The sequence below is a fragment of the Lichenostomus cassidix genome, chromosome 5 (assembly GCF_008360975.1).
Source record: "Lichenostomus cassidix isolate B80296 chromosome 5, HeHo_3.0, whole genome shotgun sequence".
Taxonomy (NCBI): domain Eukaryota; kingdom Metazoa; phylum Chordata; class Aves; order Passeriformes; family Meliphagidae; genus Lichenostomus; species Lichenostomus cassidix.
In genome coordinates, this window is record NC_139486.1 from 8,364,361 (window position 1) to 8,385,027 (window position 20,667).

The 20,667-nt window shown below is 45.2% G+C and overlaps 1 protein-coding gene across 6 annotated transcripts in view; it reads right to left on the reverse strand.

The window, feature by feature from the left end:
- Positions 1 to 3,239: 3,239 nt before the first annotated feature.
- The window catches only part of LOC146435895 (inverted formin-2-like), a 42,507-nt gene continuing 25,079 nt past the window's right edge, over positions 3,240 to 20,667 (reverse strand). For 4 of the 6 annotated variants that reach the window (XM_085061231.1, XM_085061230.1, XM_085061228.1 and 1 more), the window contains exons 9-23: positions 19,732 to 19,877; positions 19,584 to 19,645; positions 18,867 to 18,969; positions 18,698 to 18,783; positions 18,077 to 18,177; positions 16,689 to 16,759; positions 16,484 to 16,591; positions 15,517 to 15,587; positions 14,757 to 14,877; positions 14,025 to 14,189; positions 13,233 to 13,335; positions 12,263 to 12,421; positions 10,556 to 11,269; positions 8,990 to 9,049; positions 3,240 to 5,885 (exon numbers count right to left, since the gene is read on the reverse strand). In XM_085061231.1, the coding sequence (XP_084917357.1) occupies positions 8,991 to 9,049; positions 10,556 to 11,269; positions 12,263 to 12,421; positions 13,233 to 13,335; positions 14,025 to 14,189; positions 14,757 to 14,877; positions 15,517 to 15,587; positions 16,484 to 16,591; positions 16,689 to 16,759; positions 18,077 to 18,177; positions 18,698 to 18,783; positions 18,867 to 18,969; positions 19,584 to 19,645; positions 19,732 to 19,877 (2,069 nt within the window). In that variant the 3' untranslated portion in view covers positions 3,240 to 5,885; position 8,990. The remainder of the gene's footprint in view (positions 5,886 to 8,989; positions 9,050 to 10,555; positions 11,270 to 12,262; positions 12,422 to 13,232; positions 13,336 to 14,024; positions 14,190 to 14,756; positions 14,878 to 15,516; positions 15,588 to 16,483; positions 16,592 to 16,688; positions 16,760 to 18,076; positions 18,178 to 18,697; positions 18,784 to 18,866; positions 18,970 to 19,583; positions 19,646 to 19,731; positions 19,878 to 20,667) is intronic. The other 2 variants (XM_085061225.1, XM_085061226.1) reach the window with 2 other exon arrangements.

Genomic DNA, 20,667 nt, shown 5'->3' on the forward strand with positions numbered 1-20,667 from the left:
GAAGCTGTTGGAAGAAGCTGGAAACAAAGTGAAAGCACTCACTTTTCACTCTATAACTGCCCCTGCTGCTGGCTGGAATGTGGCTGTGAAGCATGTGTGCTTAATGCCTGTGGACTCTGTCCTCGGGATGGAGTTAATGAAAAGGTCCTCTAAGGGAACTGGCTCCACTTTTTGGTGGCTGGTGGTAAGGCAGGAGCTTTGGGATGTGCTGCAGGTGGAGCCTGGGCCAGCAGCAGCAGCAGCCCTGGGTGGCAGACGGTGGAGGTCACTGCTGCTAACACCCCTTTGCTGGTCTCTGGGCCCTGCAGCAGAGTGATGAGGCAGTGCAATGAACCATGACAAGGTGTATGTAGAGTAGGGGGATGGACTGTGAAAAGTGGGAGGCTGGGAGAAGGTGTGTTGTAGGATCAGCAGAGGAATTTGTAGAGAACAGGGATGAGCTCTTCAAAATTAAATGAAATTTCAACAGCTACTTCAACTGGGGCTTGTATAGCTGAAGGCATTAGAGACAGGACATAATGGCTTTAATCTTTGGATGTTTGCTAGCCTTGAGATAGGTCATGGTTTGAGGAGATTGCCGTGTTGGCTCTCATTTGATCTACATGCAGAGGTGCTGTGGTTTGCACCCAGACCTCTGCAGGCATCTGTGTGCATCACAAAACATGCCTTGTGGAGTTCAGGGTCTCTTCTCTGTCCTCTAGACCTCTAAAATGCAGATAGTGCAGCTGAAAGTACTTGGAGGGAGCAAACCCCCTTCTTGTCCCATTCTCCATGGGATCTCTCCAATTACAAAGTTATTTTAGAGAAACAAACCATTTGTGATTCAGGATGGGTTTGTCGACTGCTGGTATGGTGAATGTAGTCACTAATCCTGGGGCATATTCTTCTGTGTATGACACTAGTTTACCAAAGAGGATTAACATACAGACCTGAAAGGATTTCTGGACTCTTATTACTCCTATCTTTTCTGCTTCTCTTGTATCTGCTTCCTGCTGAACAGAGAATCACAAAAACATTGGTTGGAAGGGACCCTGGAGATGGTTTTGTCCAAGCTCCCCTTCAGAGGACCATCATCACTGCTCTAGTTTTGTCTAATTGAGCTGTGAAAACCTGAAAAAATTGAGGTACAAAACATGGAAAGTGTATAGAAAAACCTGTTGGTCTCAAATCATCACTCCTGGAAATGACATGCATGCTACTGAGTGTTTTATTTAGATTGTAAAATAAAGTTGTGGGTTTCGAAGGATCACAGGACCAGATTTTATAGACCTGTTACCCTTTTTGCCTGTGCTGCCTCTGCTTCTCCTCTGACTTTCTTCATCTATTCTGACTGATGGATTTGGTCATTAATTGTCACTAATTCATGACTAAAGTTAGAGAAGATTATGCTGTATGAAGCCACATAAATACCAGACAGACAAATCAGGTTCTGCATGCCCTGAGCAGGGCAAACCAACCATAACCATAATAATGTAGGTGTCATCAGCAAAGACTGCTGATCTTAGAAAAAAACTACTTTGACAGGCTGGGAGTGTATCTAAACTGACTTGATAGGAGCTGACTGGCACAGAGTGATTCTTGTCTTCTGACTTTGAGTAATGCAAGCTGAGTCTGCTTAAAGTCTCCATTAGGGAAGCACAGGGTTCCTGCTAATTCCTACTGACACCTGGCTCTGTGTGAATTGTCACACACAGCCCGTGCAGGAGTTGTTTATGTTGCACCAAAGAGAGCATTAGAGAGTTCCTAATGTGAATTAAGTGCTAGCACAGCATGGATGAAGGGCTGAGTTACTTATAGAGCTGACTGATTATGTTGATTAATCTGCAGTGATCAAATTCTCCCCTGGTATTTAAGGTCTTGTACCTGCTCTGAACTAAGGAATTCGAAACATTTTTCTTTACTATGGACCTCATTTCCATTGCAAATCCTGCAAATCTTGTGGTTATTTTGCAAGATTGTCACCATGCAGTAATTGCAAACACTTAGAGAGGTCTTGTCACTATGACTGCCCCATTGTTAACCCTCTGTAGTCACACTTCTAGACATGGGGAAACTGTTTCTCATATCCTGCCCACGGTTTTGATTGTGAGGTGACCAAAAAAATGTGGTTCCTTATGGAATTGGTACATGAATAGGCTTGCTTTCAGACACATTATGTGGACATAACTTCATGACTAACATGTTCACCTATATTTCATGGCCATGACTTTTACTGCAGACAGAGCAAGCCAGGGCTCCTACAATGCTGATGTTTAGCATTGGTAAGACTGTGTATCGTACTTTCTTGACCACTGTGTACCAGAAATATGAAGCTGTAGATCCAGGCTTTATGTTTAGATAGAAAGGAAACTGGTTAATTTTGCTGAAACAGGCTTGTGCATTTTTCTTTTATTTCAATTTCTCCTGCCTCTTTCTGACTGGAACAGAAGGTATTTCTCAGCCTCCTTGGCTGTATGGAATGTAGGAGAGGACCAAATGGCACAGTCAGCCCAAAAACTACTGGCATAGCTTTGACATTTCTGCCCTGCTCCAAGTACAGTGTGACACTGTGGTGGTGCTCATAAACTAGATATAGCTGCATTTATATGTATGTTTGGTTCATAGAATCATTAATGTTGGAAAAGGACCTCCAAGATCATCAAGTCCAACCTTGGACCAAACACTGCTGTGCCAACTAAACCACAGCAATAAATGTCATATCAAGAAGTTTCTTGAACATTTCCAGGGATAGTGAGATGTCATGTAGAGAGAAAACTGGGAAGGCAAAAGTTCAGCAAGAACTCAATATGGCCACTGCTGTGAAAGACAATAAAAATGATTTTTTATAAATACACCACCAACAAAAGAGGGACAAGGAAAATCCCCATCCTTTATGGGATGTGGAGAGGGAACACTGTCACCACAGATGAGGAAAATGCTGCCTTTTTTTCTTCAGTCTTTAAACCTGGTTATCCTCAGGGCAACCAGCCCCCTGAGCTGGCAGACAGGGACAGAGAGCAGAACAGGCACCCCACAGTCCAGGAGGAAATGGTCAGTGGCTGCTGTGCCACTCAGACACAAATCTGTGGGGCTGGATGGGATCCATCCAAAGGTACTGAGGGAGCTGGCAGAACAGCAAAACAATTGGTAGTTATTACTAAGCATATATAACAATCCCATGCTTAGGTGCTTTATATCCTGTGTGGAAAATATAGGACTTTGATGGACAAATTCTCATGAATCATAGGTCTGCCCCATCCCCACCAGAGAAAGGAAACTCATCAAGTATTTATTTTATTCTAAACTTTGAAATATTTTCAGTGTTGAAATTAAAAAAAAACACAACCAAAACTCCCTAAAAAACTAATCCTGGAAATCCATCTCATTAAACATATCTGATTTTTGATGTGAAATATTTGGAAAAGACTTCTGCTGATTTCTCCCATTTCATCTTATCATATTGCCAATGCTCAAATACTGAATATGCATTTATTTGGCAGCAAGAAGTTTGTGGTGGTCACAGCCTGGTTTATATACCAGACTCCATGTGCAGCTGCTGTAATACACCACTATAATTCTATTTTGAGGGCTAAACTCACTGTTGGCTTAAATGACCACAGCTCTGTTGAATTTGCCATAAGTGATATTCCTTTTACCAGCAATTAATTTGGCCTTGCAACCACTGAAAAACCTTCATGACCATGAGCTTTACTTCAAGCTCACAAATGGAGAAAAATTGCACATCCCAGTTGAATATCAGTCTTTGACCTGCTCTGATTCTTTTCTTCTGTTCTTAAATAATCACTGTAATGGAAGCAGAGCTGCTCTGTAGCAATGAATTATAAATGTTGTGTTGAGTCTGCTGATTGGGATGTGATTGAACAGATAATTTACAGATGACTATTGAACAAAGAGCCTTTGGTGGCTCAAAGTAACCCATTTCTTTGTAAACTCTGGAAAGCAGTGGAAAGATAATGCCAAACACCCTCTCTTTGAAGGCCAAGGTAAGAACACAGAGTAATAAAAACTCTGGCTGTGGAAATGAGCTGTTCTTTGGGTGGAAATGAGGGAAGCTGAAAGACTTGGAGAAATAGACACATGCTGTAGCATCTGAAGTGAGCAGCCTGTAGGGCATCAGCAGGCAAGGTTCCCTAGGTAACACCCAGAAAACCTGTTTGTTCCCTAGTCCTGCATCTCCAAATGATGTTGTTCCTACTAATAAAACAGTGGGGTGGTGAGGAGGAGGCTGGCTGTGCACTGCTAGCCTGGGCTGCAGGCTCGTGCTGGAAACATGGGGGCTGCAAAGCTGCTGGGAGAATGTGTTTAATACTCAGGTTTTTGTAGCTGGGAGTCTAATCTGAGAGCAGAGAAGAGCAAGAGGATGGTGCTTGGGTGATGTACTCTGAGACTGGAAAAGGGGAGAAAAGGGGAGACCTGTAAATGTGATGGAATCCTGCAAATCAAACCTGGGCTGGTGCCATGGTTTTACAGGGAATGCTGGGGGAATGCCTGCTTCTGCCAGCAGGAATGGGTTTTCTGTTACAACAGGGCTGTGCTACTCTGCAGGGTCTGCTGCACTGAACCTGCCCACATGTCTGTTCTCATCTCTGCTTTTTTTGACCAGTTCTCAATATGCTCATAGTGATGCCTTGGTTAAAGCAAACCAGTGATTTAATTCTTGGTTTCATGTCTAAGTTTCAGTATTACAAGGACATTATAAGTCCTATTAAGCAAAGCAAAATAAGCTTTAGCCTGCACATTAGTCTAGCCACAGTGAGTTACCATATAAATGAAGAGTTCTGAAATGTACCCAGCTCTTCCACTGGATTTATGTTTCAGCACATATCACACCATAGATTCAACAAACATAAATCATTTTAAATGGACAGCTATGTACAAAATTATTATACAGTGTTATTACAAAACTTGAGAAATAAAGCTCTGAATTTCAAAAACACAATACTGCACAGTCCCAGTTTTAAAGCCAAAGTAACATGATTCAACACGTTCTGCAGCTTGGACATAGACTCTTGAGTACAAGCAGCTGACAATGGCAGTCAAACCCAGAGATTTACTAAAGGATAAGCTGAAAATGTGTCCAATAGGGCACTCTGGAAAACCTCTTCCTTTTGCTTTAGTAAGAGAAACCATGACCCTGGCTCTCCAAAAGTCGATGGATGCATCAGCACGTGTGACAAGACTACTTAAGACTACTGATGCACTTCAACTTAATTGCACATAAGCATCATGTAGGAACGAGACATTGTTTATATGGCCATATGGTTACTAAAATACATCCTTTCTCTTTTGCTTTTTTCCCCCCCTGTAACTGATTTCCCTTGCTTTAAATGATTGAGAGTAAAAATACATTTGCCTAATCTGGGTCTTGGAGCTGGTCCAACAGAAAGCGTCAGTGGGTGATGAGAAGAGGGAGTTAACACCCTTCCACCCGTGATGGTACAGCCACTGCTTCATTTATACCCCTAATTTAGTCGAGGCACTGCTGTTTTTAACACTTCTCCGAGGGCTAAACACTGCAGTCTGTTCTTGGGCCACACTCAGCTGTCATTTCAAGAGGAGTTTGGCCCAAGAGCAGGTTGAAAGACTTGGCTTCCAGGACAGAGGATGACAGGTCTGACCATTTCACTGCTGCTGTGCACAGAACTGTCCCCTGTCCCCACAGGTGCCCAGTGCAAGGCACAGGCTGAGGGGTCCAAAGTCTCTGGGGAGGCTCTTTAGGTCCTGGGGAGGGGAGCGAAACATTGCATGAGGACAAGCAGTGGGTCTTGGTAGGGCAGAAGGTGTCTGATGGTGTTTCTTTGATGCAGAACCTGGACTCTCAGAAGCTGGCAGCAATCCAGGGACACATGAGTGGTTCTCTTATACCTTCTGCCTTGCCGTGACACCTGCAGGAAGAGGGGGAAATGCAAATTATTTGCAACTATGAACAAAGTGGTGTGTTTTTGCATGCATGTGTATCTAATGGTTGAGGTGATACTAAGGAAACCAGTTTCATCTGTTCCTCAGATAACCTAAACCCAGGTAGTTTTGTGTACTTAATAAAAACCTAATGTTTCCAGAACCAATCCTGGTGTTCAAGAGCTTGGGCAACTTAGCTTTTTAGTCCAAGAACATATATTGTAGATATTAAATTGCTGAATTTACTAAATCTAGAGGATTTAGCAGGACTGTCAGAAGGATGGGGCAGCACGCTGTAGCCTGTCTCACTCCATAATTGAATCAAATACCATTCCTAAAGGCAAACATGAAAGCAAAGGCCAAACAGGAAGATGAGCATTAGATTGATGACATTCTCATAGTCCATTTAAAAACTGCCCACAGACAAAACTGGGTCTGCAAAAGGGGAGGTGAAGAATCTGTTCCTTGAGAATTGAAGGAAAACCTGGACTCTCAAACCTGAACTCTCTGTGTCTTTGCAGGGGAAGGTTGATGTGTCACTGTACACATCATAGCTGCCCCTCTGCCCCTTCCCTCCCTCCTCATCAGCCTGTGGTGTGAACATTGGTCCATGCTCTCAGTTTGGTTTTTCCTTTACTTTCTAGGGAATAATTCAAGTAGATTTGTGAGCAGGGAAATCCTAAAGCACAGTTGCTTATGGACTTGTGCTTTCAAGGCTTTTGTTTCCCCTAACTGTCCCAAGTGACATACAGATGGGAGGAGAGGAAAAGGGGAGCTGCACAAACAGATGTGAACATTGTCTGTAGGAATTCTCTAGGGTCTAAGGCAGGCAAACTCAAAGAGTAGCTCTCCTGAGTTCAGGCACCTGTACAGTCCCTCCTCTATTTGATTGTCACCTTTATTGACTGGTTCTTCTTCAAGCTCTTTCTGTATTTGGTTGGAAATGAGTTGAGATGTTACCAGGCTGCATACAAACAGTGTGACCACCAGTGCCTTGATTCCAGAGGAAAACCAGCTAAACCATTTCTTCTAAAAACATGAAGATAACGTGGGATACCATTCTTTGGATGTAAAAGCTGACATTTAAAGAACATTAACATTACTGCAGAAAGTGCTGTGTAACAAGATATAGTCAAGGTGAGGCAAGAACTCAGTAGCTGATTGCAGTCTTTTATGCTCTGTAATGCTGTCCAGAGTCACAGCTTGTTCCTGCCCTCTGCTGCTGCTAGGGAAACTCTAAAATCTCATAAGGGGTTTGAATCTTGATCCCTGCAGCTGGATCTGCACATGAAGGAAGAAGATCCTGGCTTCAGTGAGACCCATCAACTTCCACATACAGCAAATCCAGCAGAGACAGAAATATCCTGTACCAAAGGAGAACTAGTGGTGACCTGAACAGACCACGTGTGCTTGGGACAAAGCATTTAAAAAAAAAAAAAGGTCAGGTGGAAGATCCTAAGAAAAAATACGATTTGGGAGCACTCTAAGCTTGCTGAGTCTGTCACATCAAGAGGGACAGAGATGAACTGCATTTGGAAGAGGAAGCTCTGTGGCAGGAGATGAAGACAAGCAAATGGGTTTTTGTTTCTGCTGCCATTGCTGTGTGACATAAAGACAGAAGAAGAGGAAAAAGAGAATTGCACGGTTTCCAGTTGCAGCTCATCTCTGTCCTCCTGGCATCAAAGCCCAGGCAGGTGCTGCTGACACGATACCAGGCACTGCATTCCATGGATGCACTGAAACTCCTGCCTGACCTGGTCACTTCATAAAGGCACTGTATGTCCATGCATTCCTCTGTGCTGCATTCCCATGTCTTCTTAAGGACAAAGCAAAACTTGTTTTGGTGTAAAAGTTTGGTGTATTTCTTTCAAACAGGACTTTTTTCAAGCCTGTATGCTTAACAATAATTTCAGTTAAGCTTAACTCATGGTTCCAGCTGCCCTCCCAGTGCAGCATGTCCACTGGTCCTGGTGTACTCACCTATGCTTTATTGCTACTGTTTTCTGTTCCTGCAGGAAACTTTCCTTCAGATTTTTAAACCAACAGAGCTACTTCCACATGATATAATCCTGTGGTACTGCAAGGAACGGTCCAAGAGGAGGGCAGGAGTAGTCAGGATTGTAACTACCCGATTTATATCCCATTTTCTCTTGCTAGCAATGATGATCCAGTTGCAGGAACAAAAACAGTCCTGTGGGGAAATCCTGCACAGATTCTCCCTGTCTCTGTGTGGGAGCAGGGCTCCCAGCTGGGTTCCCAGCCCCAGGGAACTGGGGATGGTGAAGAATAAATACATTCCTTTCAGGAAATGAGACAAAGAGTGATTTGATAATATTGATTTAGTTAATAAGAGATGCTCATCAGCATGGAAAGGACAATGCGTAACTATGCAATTTCAGTACAGTGAGTATTTCAGTTGTTGATTTTTCTTGCTTTTCTTTCCACTTGCTGTAAAAACAGGCAAAGTTTTGCAAATTAAAGTCTCATCCTGGAGCTCCTTTTGAGGGGCAACTGTATTTTGCCAGCATCAGTGAAGGATGCAGGGAACTTGTGTGCAACTCTCAAGCTGAATTTAGCTTTGAGTGGGAGCTGGTATCTTGCCCAAATAATACTTGTCCCTGGGTCCAGTGTTTTATTCCCTTTTCCAGATACCCATATTTAAATGATGCTATAGAAAGTGGTTACCCAGAAGCAAACCAAATGCTCTTTGCTGGAGGTAGGTACTGAAATTGCATTTTTACGGTTTTTGAGAAAATGATGTGATCAAGGACTTTGTTCATCACATGAAGTTTGATTGTCTGGTTAGAATAATGGCTTTCAATTATCTGCAGGGAAAGGCAGTTTGTCTGCTGCTGACACAGAGGACAAACATGTGGGCTATGACCCTGTGTCGAATGGAGATCAGCACTGACTCCACTCAACGCAAGAGCAACACCCTGGAGAGTGAAAATCAGAGTAACAAATTTATTTCACATGTGTTTGTGATTAGACACAAAGACAAAAAGCTCAGGTGATATGCTGAATACTGATTAGGTCTGTGAAGTCCCAATGCTGTGGTTAGTTCACATAAAAACTTCGTGAGTTTACATACCTCATTGTGCCACACAATCTTTTTTTGTTTTATTATCTCCAGTATCAGTCTCAACCTCTGCTTTTGAACAAAAGAGAGACACTAAATATATCTGATCATGGCAAGGCAAAGGTAACAACAGGGAACTTTTAATGATGAAAATACTGTCTAGTAGCAGAGAGGTTCCTAAGAACACAGAATCATTGAATGGTCTGTGTTGAAAGGGACCTTAAAGATCATCTAGTTGCAACTTCCTTGATGCCAACCCTGCATGCCCAGAGAATTCTGTGGTTTTTGCAGAGTGGGGTCAGTTCTTAAGCCAGAAGTCCTAATTTCAGGTTTCAGGAAAGCACTGCCAGGGCTGAGAGCATGGGATGCTCCCATTGCTGCAGCTTCTGCTGCTACTCCTGAGAAGCAAGTTTGAGAACCACTGTTGTGGAAAATCACTTCTGGTTTGTGGCTTGTTTATAACCAGGGGAAAGTAGCATGTTTAGAAATGTAAATAACTACAGCCCTGGAGCATACTGCATTAAAAGGGTAAGTCCCTCTGTGGTACCTGCTCAACCCATGCTGTCTTTCTCAGCAATGGGTATTCAAACCCTCCTTTCCTTACTCCTCCACCCTCTTCAGAAGGAAAAAAATTAAGTAATAATAGAAAGAGATTTTCCCACCTTCCTGCCCATTTGTTTGACCCCAGGATCTTGCAGAAAACAGGCTTTGGACAGTATATTGTGTCATTTTAAAGACTGACAGACCTATCTGTCTTCCCTATATGGCATCTCCAATTTGGGACTAAGGTACCCACCAAAGGGTGAGAGGATCTAAATGACATGGACATTTTCCCCAGGTTTGGGACTGGCTGAGGATCATGGTATGAAGAGGGGGCCTGTGTGCTCCAGCAGTGAGCTCCTTCCCAGCCCCAGCAGAGCAGCCCAGTGTGGGGACCAATTCGATCCATCAAATATGATCCTTCACGGAAGCATCACCAAGATGCTCTTTTTTAATGCCTGGCATTTTCCCCCCCTCTGCAGGGATGGTTTGAGGCTTTGATGTTTAGAAGCCACCAAAAGTACCCCTGGGGCAGGTTGTCAGGCACAGTGCTGCTGCAACGAGGGGGAAAGCCAAACAACCCCACAGCAGCACTGATGTTGCTGCTTTTATGTGTTTATAAGTAGTTCAGAGGGGGTGATCGCTGATTAAGTACCCAGTATTAACTGCTCTTAATCACTCCTCTGGAGCCTAATGGAGCTCTTGTTTGCACATAACCAGGCCTTGTAGCTGCCTTTAGCACACTTGACAGATGTGCTTATTGCCATCTTTACTGCGTATGTGTAATGGGCTTTTTAATTATTGATTCATCATTACTCCTTTATAAACCACTTATAAATGTCACCAGAACAAGCTATGCTTGTGTTTTCCTTTTTAAAGCTCTTTCAGGAATAAAAAATACAATAGCTCCCTGAAACAGTGTGACCCTAGGGGCAGGGGGCATTGGGCCTTGAAGTGGAAAGGAACAGGTCTATACAAACGAGAGGAAAACTCCCATTTTTAAGTCAGTCCTCGAGGGCTATTTATAAAATACGCTACCTGAGTAGCTTTTGCTGTGCCTCTTCTTCTTCTTCCGCTTCCCAGATGGCCTCTGCTTTTCCCTGTCGGTGTGAGTTTGCTCTGGGGGAAGTGTTGTTGAACAAGAGGAGTCAGTGGCTGGCTCCTCTGAGAAGGACTTGTCTTGAGAGGGGTCCAACAGCGAGTCTGTACCTGGGTCTTCGTTTTCCTTCGTCATCTCTTTTGACTCTGCCTGCTGAGGCTCATTGCAGGGAGCAGCCTGAGCACTGTCTGAGCCATCAGCTGGGCATTCCCTGCCCTGTCCTTCTGACATGGACCCCTTAGTCCAGCTCTGTTGGTCTCTCAGAGCAGAGGCTGAACTGCTGCTCACAAAACTTATCCTCGTGCCTATGTCAGCCACAGAAAAAGCAATGGAGCCACTCTTTGTGCTGGGCTGGAGGCTTTCCACGCTGTCTGGCTGCTCCATCCTGGTGCCTGGCATGGTCTCACTGGCTCCATCAGCTTCCACCATGCTCACTGAGGAGCTTTTGGTCTGGGACTCCAGTGGCAAACTTCCTCCAGCATTGTTTTTAGGTAATACCTGGCTTGAAGCTGAAGTATCTGTAACATCTCCACTGGTCTCCATTGGGGCAGTGGTTGAGGGGGGAGTGCTTTCTGAGGGATCACCATCCTTGTTTTGCTTGGTCTTCTCATCGATCTGCTTCCCTGCTGCTTGTGGATCCTTAATGCTCTTCCCTTTAAACAAAAAACACACAATCAGCCACAGCTGCAGAGCTGCACTGGGAATCAACCAAGATGCACTTTCCCTTGCAGAGGTTACAGGTTAGCAGCTGCTGGTGGAGACAGCACTGACCCTAAAGCAGCTATGCAGAGGCAGCACCAGTTTATCCTCCCTGCACCTCCCCTCCTTACACCCATGTGGTCACCCCAGCTGGACTCCAAGGCTCCAGCTCAGCAAAGCCCCTGCTTTGTTTTCAGCAGGTGGTTATGTGCCTTTGCTGCAAACTGGCTCATTTCCATGGAAGCTCCAGGACTTACAAGGAAGCCTGAAAGTCTACAGCAGAAGAGAGAATCTGTCTGCAAGGTCCTGGACCAGGCTGGGCTGCTGGCTTGGCTGTGTGAGGACTTCAACGCTGCTCATTAGTCAGCCTTAACTTGCTTTCAGAGCAGGTCTAGGAGAGCCATGGACAGACCAGTGTCCTTGGACTTGCCTAACATGCACTGACACTGAGGTCAAGAGAGCAAAGAAAAGATAAATCCATGGGCTGTCTCCTCACAAGCACCTAAAGGACTTGGGTACTTCTTCAAATAGTTTCTAATATTTTTTTAAAGGGCTTCTTCTGTCTCCTAAGTGTAGGCTAAGATGGGGTGCAGTAGTCTCCAAGGCAGAAACACCCTGTGCCACTGAGATTTGAGAGCATGGAGGGCACTTGTGTGGGGATGACAGCAGTGCCCCATCAGCATGGTGCCATGGGTCGAGCATCTCAGAGGGTTTATCAGCACAGGTGCAAGGCCATGCTGCTCCAAATTCCTGCTAATTTTGGGACAGACCTGGCTAGCAACAGCTCAAGACTCTCTGCTCCTCTTCTCCTTGGCAGTGGCTGCAAAGCCTTAATTAAAATGCCCCAAATGCAAACTCAAAGGCTTCTTGCTGCTTGTGTGCTTGGCTCAGGCTCAGAGGCAGATGGGAGTGAATAGCTGCAGGTACAGTCAGGTCTGTGTCCTTACCAGACTGGCTCTCCTCTGGGCTCTCAGCAGACAAGGGTTTAGGAGCTGCATCTGACTCGTGTCTGTTCTTGGTCTTTCTGAGCGTGAAGCCTTTCCTGATGTCGGCGAGCAGGGCATCGATGACACACACCTCCTCCTGCTTCATCAACCCCTTCTTAACTGGGGGAGAGAGAGAGGAGTGTTAAATCTGCCCACGAGGTGAGGCAGGAGGACACTTTGCAGTGATTCCATTGCTAGAGGTGGCTGCTGCTGCTGCTGCTGCTGCCTGGGAGCAGCCTGTGCTCTGTGATCCCACAGCAGTGTATCCTGGCAGAAGACAAGGGATTTGCTCCAAAGTCTTGGTGCTACAGCCTGGCACTAGTGCTACCAGCTCTGCCTGGACATGTTCTGGTTGTACCATGACCTTGAAATACTCCCTGTTTGCTATGGGTGTTGCTGGGAACCTTTTTATTTTTAAAAAAAAAATTATTTTTAAATTTATTTTGGGAAAATAATTTTGATTTTTGTTTCCTCCCAGCTCCTTCCAATTATATTTTTCAGTCTTTAATTTTCATCCAGAAAAAGGCATATTCAAGTACTATGCATGATTTTTGGGACAGCTGTGGTAAAGAGAATCTATTCACATGTGTATGGGGACCTTGGATGGGAGAAAAGCCAAATGTTTCTTGTTAAGATTAGGGATTCAAAAGTTATGTTTAGAAACTGAAAAAGTTTACTGAAATATTTAATTTGTGGTGGTTCTTTTTCTTCTCTGCTGTTCAGTCAGCAAACCTAAAATTAACTTCTCTGCCCAGCTGCAACTGTGGAAAGTCAATTCTTAGCTATGGCTGTAAGACACCCTAAAAGCCTTTAGTCAGCTGGCACCTGGAAACCTACAAAATAAATTACCACTACTGGTCCATTAAAGCAGGACCAGCAAAGAGCTCCTACAGCTCCATCTCTCTTTTTTGAAGCCATTTCAGATACTCACTGACTTTTCCATTTTCTCCCTTCTGTCTCTTCCCCTCTTCCTCTTCAAGCTGCTTTTTCCTCTTCTCTGCTTTGGCAGCTTGCTCCTTTCTGTCCTTGTTTTCCTGCAGTGAGGTAACAGGGGCATGAGAAGGTTAGGTAAATGTCTGCTAGGATGAATAGAAAGGAGATCTATACATGAAGGAAGAGAAATCCTGGCCTCATCCTGGGCAATAAATAAAATGGGCATTGGGAATAAGGGCTGTCTTACCAGGATGGTGAGAGGGGACTGCTGGCTTGGCCAGGACTCTGTCACATCCCAGTCGGAGGTGGCAGTGGTGATATGCCTCACACAGCCACCTCCAGTGTGCTCACCTGCCTGACCTCTAGCTGAGGTGAAAGTGGCAGATACTGAAGCCACAGTTTTCTCCAAACAGGTGGCTTTGTTGACTCCATACCCACTTTCTGAGTCTGTTTGCTCAGGCTGGAGCAAAGGGTTACGTTTTGTAAGCTCCTTCCTCCAAAACTTGGACATTTGGCCCAAAAGCATCTTTGTGACTCTGCAGCTAAAGTAGCACCAAAATCACAACCCCCCAGTGTATGGGCCAGGCCAGCAGCACCAGCACTGCATGAGGATACAGTGGAATAGGGATCAGACACCACTTCACTGGGGGACCTCGTGACAAGTGCCCAAAGGAGAAGGCTGTAACCAGGTTCCCCCATGGGATTTGGGAGCTCATCCCACCCCTGTCCATGGGAGTGGATGAGGATTCCAGCACTAGGGATGCTCAGCACTGTGTGTGCAGATCCCAACCTTCAGGGCTCGGATGAACAGATCTCTGAAGGTCTTCATGATGCTAAATATGTCCTCTAAGGACAACTTGCTTGGGTCTTCACAGAGATAATTCGCAAGTTCTTCTCTCTTCTTTTCAATGGTTTCAAATTCTTCTTCCAGCTTTCTGGAGGCATCGATGCTGTCCTGGAATGCATTAAATGCACACAGTAAAACACCATCCAGAGGACAGTAAGTGAAGTCCACTCACAGAGAAAGGACACAGGATCTTGGAGCAGGACTCTGGGTCTTGGCTTCTATCTGCAGCAGAGTTTTTAGGAAGCAGGTGGGAGGAAATTAAGATTTGTAGGTGATCTTTGCTCCTGGCAACTGTGCTGTGCCAGTTTACAGGGGTGGCTTGAGCAAGACATGGAAAACTCCATGCAAACCTTAATCTCAAGCAAAGGGCTTTACTCTGGTGATCCACACAGAAGGTGAACATCATCCCTTAAAGTGAGGAGTCACACAAAAGCATGGACAGAGCAGTTAGGGCATGTACTCTAAGAAATGGCCTCATCAAGTGTATCTGAGTTTGAGGTAGAGCTTGCAAATGCACATTTGGGTTGGGTTACATTGCAGTCTATTTCCAAATCTGAGAGCATGTCTTGTGGCAATATTTTCTCCCCTCTCACGATCCTCCTGAGCTGCAGATGTGCCATTCACCATCTCTGTGTGTGTGCAATGGGGGAGATCTAAGGCAGCTCCATTACTGACCTGGATGGGTTTCTCATACTGTTGTTTCACATCCTCATTTGATGATAAGACTTTCCGCTGAAGCTCCAGCAACTTCTTTAAATTGGTACCAGACTCCGTGTGTATAATATCAAGGTTAATTCTGAAATCACACAGAACCCTGCCATTAGCTGACACTCCAGCATCTTGAGCTGACCAAGGAGTGGACAAGTCTGAGTGGGTGGTTTGGTCATGCCTCTGCTTCCCACCACTTCACTGAACTGAAACCTGAGCTCTGAACTCTCTACACAGTCCAAGCTCATGGAAAACAGCTTCCCTCCACAGTACTTATGGAAAGGCTGCCAGGCATACCTACAGCTTTGTGTCTTGGGTAGATGAATGCCAAAAAAAGTCCACCCATTCAAAAGGCTGCTCTCCACCTGCTGTGCTCAGCATTAGCTCATTTTCCCTGGCTGGAGGCACTTCAGAAATGCTTCTGGGTAGCTGGTCTTCACCAGCTCCTGCCACCACAAAGGCAGTGCACATTGCAGAAGGGTCTGGGAGGCAGCTTTAACTGACTGCTCTGCAAATTTCAGCCCTGAGTGTTGCCAGCTGTAGTAGAATTATTATATATTAAAGGGCTTTCAACATTCATCAACCAAATCTTTCAGTTAAAACTATGTAAGAAGCCATCTTGTTAATCTGCTATACCAGCTGTGTGTGTCCTAATTTCTGCTACATTGTTGATGTGCATGGGATTTATTTTTGTTTTTAATTCAAAGGAAGTGACACACAATTTTACCCTGCTGCTTTTGAAACATATTCAAGATCCTTTGGCAGTTCCAGTAGGTCCTTGTGGCTGTTTTCTACTTCCTGAAGAGGAAGAGAGAAAGAAGTGTTATTTGGTTTGTGGCAGAAGCTGAGGGGAAGCTGGGGGGAAGACATAGGGACAGAAGTGTCCAGGAAGGATGACTGTGCTGTGTCCTGCTACTGCCCCCATCTGTGGTTTGCACATTTAGAGAGGAAAGGCATTTCCCCTGGTGATAAAAACATACAAGAGTGCTGAACTCTGAGAAATACTCATAGTTCAAAGCAAAGCTGAGATCTTCTGGAGCATGGGGGGAGGCAGGACTGTGGTTTGATGCAATTTGACACTTCCCACGGTCCCAGAAGGGTACTAAAAGGCCTTGAATCTTATTTGCATTCTCTACTTTCACAGCTGTCCTTGCTGAAGCTCCTGCCAGCTAAAGTGGGGCTTGAACATGCATAACTGAAACCGAGGGACGTTGATGAATGAAGGTGGCAGAGCAGAGCATGGAGAAAAAAGATAAAAACAGCGTTTCAGGGAATAGGAAAACCATGGGGGCTTGGAGATAAGCATGAAAAGCCTGAGCATAGTCTGGAGGAAAAGGGAGAGTCCAGAAAGGCAGAAAGGCTGAATGAGTACAGATGAGCCAGAACAGCTTTGTGCTCTGTGGTTTGCAGCTGCTGAAGTGCAGATCGCACAAATATGAAAGGAAGTTGCAGGCACTGTAGGAAAAGATGCTGGAGGGAAGCAGAGCAAGTCTTAAAATAAGGAGGTTCCTCAGTAGTGCCCACAAGCAGCCTCCACCAGAGTCACCAAAGTGATTCAAACACTCCTGACTTGTGACACTCTGTGGCTTGCCAGGGAGGATATGAGTCTGAGCAGATGGTAGACTAGGAGAAATCCGGTTCATCCATGATAAAACCCTCCCTCTTCCCTATTGTGGAGGACTTGGCAGTGGTACCTCTAGGATATGGTGGAGCAGTGTGATGCGGGTTTGGTTTGCTTTGGTTTCTGTTAGTTTGAGTAAAGTGCTGATTTTAAACCCATCGGCATCGCCTGTGTGACTTCCCTACAAGAGAGAAAGAAAGCAGATGTAACTCCTGTGTCCATCCAAATTACAACCCCAAAGGAGATCATTCACAGACTGTGACAAAAAGAGTCCTTACGTAGTTCAGGAAGTTTCCAACTTTGAGAATCAGTTGACAAAAGATTGGCAGGCGATGACTGGTCAGAAGATCTGAGAAACATAAGGGACTTTTAAGCAGAAGCCTCTGTTACACCAGAACATTTCCTAAATTGCATTGAAAATGGGATTCAGAATTCCACTAAATCAAATTTGGTATTTAGGCTTTGCAGCCCAATGCCCAACCTGCAGAGAAAGTGATTCTATGTGGATTCAGTTCCACGAGTTGTAGAAGTTTTTGTTGACTTTTGTTTCTTTCTTTCCACCTGGTCTCTCATTTCCTAATGGCAAACAAGCTGGAGTTGGACTCTCCTCACTAACAGCAATCAAGGTGCTGCCTTCCTTGGAAATGCCCCAGTGTGGGCAAGGGTAACTGGGCAGCAAATTGCATCTTGCCAACTCCATTTAGCTGTGCAGTGAAGCCAGTTCTGACTGCCAGCTGCTAAAACCAGAGCTGCTCACCCTGTTCCTGGTCTCGCCTGGCAGAGGTGATTATCCACCAGGCATGATGAGTACAGTCCCTGTCCTTGCTCTTCTGACAGGGTGCTGCAGTGCTGTGCTTTCTGAAGCACTCTGCTTCGAGGCAGGAACAGCTCCAAAAGAACAACTGGGCTGCTGGGAAGTCACTTTGGGGAAAGATTTAACTTATCCCAGCAGACAGCTGTCATGCCAGCTGGAGAAACCCCCAGCAGGAGTTGAGGGAACTGGCTCTGTAGGACAGGTGATACTTGACAGTGCCAAGAAGAGCACAGAGCTCTCAGAGGAGAGGGACCAGAGGTTTCTGCCACAGGAAGCCAAAATCTATTGCATAAACTTTCTGTGTACTCACCAAATTGGAGCATCAGCAATTTATAACCCAAAATAACAACCTTTCTCTTCTGGTTCCATTTCTAGGCAGGGAAATACTAAAGCATTGCTACTTTTGGGGGAAGTTTGCAGTAGGCTTTTCTGGCAGCAGAGAAAATTGCTGTATGAAGTTCTTAATGTGGCAGATAATGCTGGATGGATGAATTAGCTGCAGCAGGGCCAGCTTTGCTGTCTAAATTCAGCTCCTTTGAAAGGGCTGATGAGCTTCCAGCACTTCACCATTCAAAGTGTTTCAGAGAAATACATCTGCCACAGAAAAAAAGGGATGAGGGTGAGAGAAAATGATCTTTGGTCCTGTTAAGGGCTTTGACCATCAGTGGAGATACCTAAAGCTGCAGCAAACCAGTGAATGGACCACAGAGGAGTTTTTTGGGAGTTGGTAGTAATATTGCAGAGCTCCAGCGCAGTTTTGGATGTAAGGCTGCAGAACCCATGGGGAGTTTTGTGGGGGTTAAAGCTTCCTGTCATAAATCAGATCCAGAAATAAGCTCAGGTCATCCATACCTTCACAGGCTCTGCGGATGGCTTCAGCTTTGGGCTGAATCATGTCGAGCACCACGGTGGTCTCTTCACAGATGAGCATACACTCAATGCGCAGCTGGTAGCTGAGGGTGGAGATGGATTCACAGCATAAAGGCACTGGGATTTTGGCCACACAGCAGCCCTTGTGCAAAATCACCAGCAAGTCCACGCCACCCCACAACACTGCCGTCAGCCACATCCCCACCAAACCACTGGTGTGGCTTGTGGAGGGAGGTGAGAGGCCACTGCTTGCCCTGAGGGCCAGCAGGGATGTAGATTCTGCTGATGCACTGTGATCAGCAAAGAGAAGAGTTTCCCCTTCTTGGCATTGCATTTGGCACTGCCTTTCAGTAGGTTTTGGAGCCTCCTTGGGCAGGTGTGACCCTGAGGCTGGGCCAGCTTCTGCTGGTGCAGAGGGAGAAGAGGTGCTGGATGAGGGAGAGTCCTCCATCTAAGGGTAACAGGAAAAGGGAGAGCTCTAAAGTGGAACCCACCATTTACACCCATCAGTGCTGGTCTGTGAGGCTCCAGTAAAGAAAATTAAACTTCCCAGAGGTAAATCAAGAAAAAGATCGGGCTGAAGTTCATGATCAACAACCTTACCTGGGAATCTGAAGGAGCAGAAGATAAAACTGATCTGCATTTGCTAGCTTTGATTTCTCTTCTTTGAAGGCCTTCAGGTTTTCTATCTAATGAGAAATAAAGAATCAAGACTGTGGGGCTGCACTGTGTGTTCAGCTCTGTGAACCAAGAGTACTGTTTTCCTCCTGACCTCATGCTTTTCAGGCAGCAGCTTCAGCAACTGCTTCAAAACCTCAACATCAAACTTGGTCCGGTCTCCATTCTGGATCATGGCAGTCACCTCTTCATTGGAGCTGCAGGAAGGAGAACAGAGCCAGCCATCACCCAAAGACCACTTTTCAACTACCACACACTACCAAGAGATTTATCTGTGCCAGCACTCTGTGCTTTCCCTAGTAAAGAGTCACAATAGTCCAAAAGCAAAGGTATCTCCCCACAATTAACTTAGAATCAGGACCTGGACCCCTGCTATGATCCAAACCTTATTTCTGGCCCTGATCAAATGACTCAAGGCCAGAGATAAATCCTGCAACTGAGATCCTGTCTCAGCATTTTTTTATCTTAAAAGAAAATGGAACTCTTTATTTGTCCATTGACCCTGTTTTGAGGAGGGATGTGACCTCCAGCTGCCTTAAGTCACCCTAAGAGTCTCTGCCACAGCTTTATCTGTAACATGGAGATGTAACTCCTTTGCCAACATATGGGGAAGCTGTATGTAAAAACATAATAAAATATCTAAACTCAGTATTTTAAAGACAGTGTAGGACAAAATGGGGAATGTTCAGATGATTTAGTAGCATGGACCACCAAAGCACATTGGCTAGAACAGATTTCGTGAGGACCTTCCAGATACTACAAAACCTGCTCAAAGCCTTGTCAACTGTCACGAAAACTGGCCATATCTTACCATTTAAATTGCTTCAAAAATATGTTCAAATTGAGACTTTTCTTGGAGTCCAAAAATGTGATCTTCATTAGAGAAAAAGAAGATATCTCATATTAGATGAGCTGTCTGCAGGGATCTCTACTCGAAAGAACGAGGGGAGTCTCCTCACCTCCTTCGGCTCAGCCTTCACTGGTGCTGCTGTCTTCTCCTTGGGGGTTGGCTGTGGGAAGCAGAACAGCTGCTCGATGCTGCTGTAGTTGGGCTCGATGGTTTCCTCACTGCTGCTGCTCACAGAAGCCCACATGGAGTGGCTCTCTGCAAGAAAAACAAAGTGTTCAGCCTGGCTGCAGGGATGGCTGAAAGCTGCTGGCTCCTGGGGCAAGGTGAGCTGCTAGCAGGGACACTCTGCAGAGGGTGAATGAAGTAAGAGACATGCAAGTCCTGGATGAATGGTCATTATTGAGGAGGGGCAAGTCCCACAGGTGGGGTCCAAAGGGCCTGAAGGGTAATTACACCTGGTAAGGGGAGGCAGCACTGGGCATACAGAGGCTGTACAGCCCCATCCCTCCCCATAAAACTGCATTTCCCTCCATGGTGGGCAAACTGGATCAGCATGACAAGCACCTCAGACAGTTCGTTTCTAGTCCCTCCTTGCATCCTAATGGAGGGACTGGGCACAGCTTGGACATTTTCTGTGTCCTTCTCCATTTTTCATTTTATGCTCAAGCCTCCTTGTATCATGCGGGCTATGTGACTGCACGAATTAATATCTACTGCAATTTCTTAAAAAACTATTTAAAAAAAATCACCTTAACACACCTGTAGAAGTCTCTACTGAAATAATCTCAACATTTTACTGTTCTTCTGGTTGAAAACATGCCTTATTTAGATTTCACCTTTGCCTACTTCCATGCAGTGGATGCCTTGCTTGTCTAGGACAAAGCTGACACTGCTTGTCTTGGCTTCTTCTCACATTTCATGCTCCACTTTGAATCCACTAGTAGAGGGAAATGTAACCCAAAAATCAAGAGGTGTGTGATGTGATCCTCACATGCACCCTTACTCATGACTTTAATATACCCAGATACAAGCACAGATGAGCTGG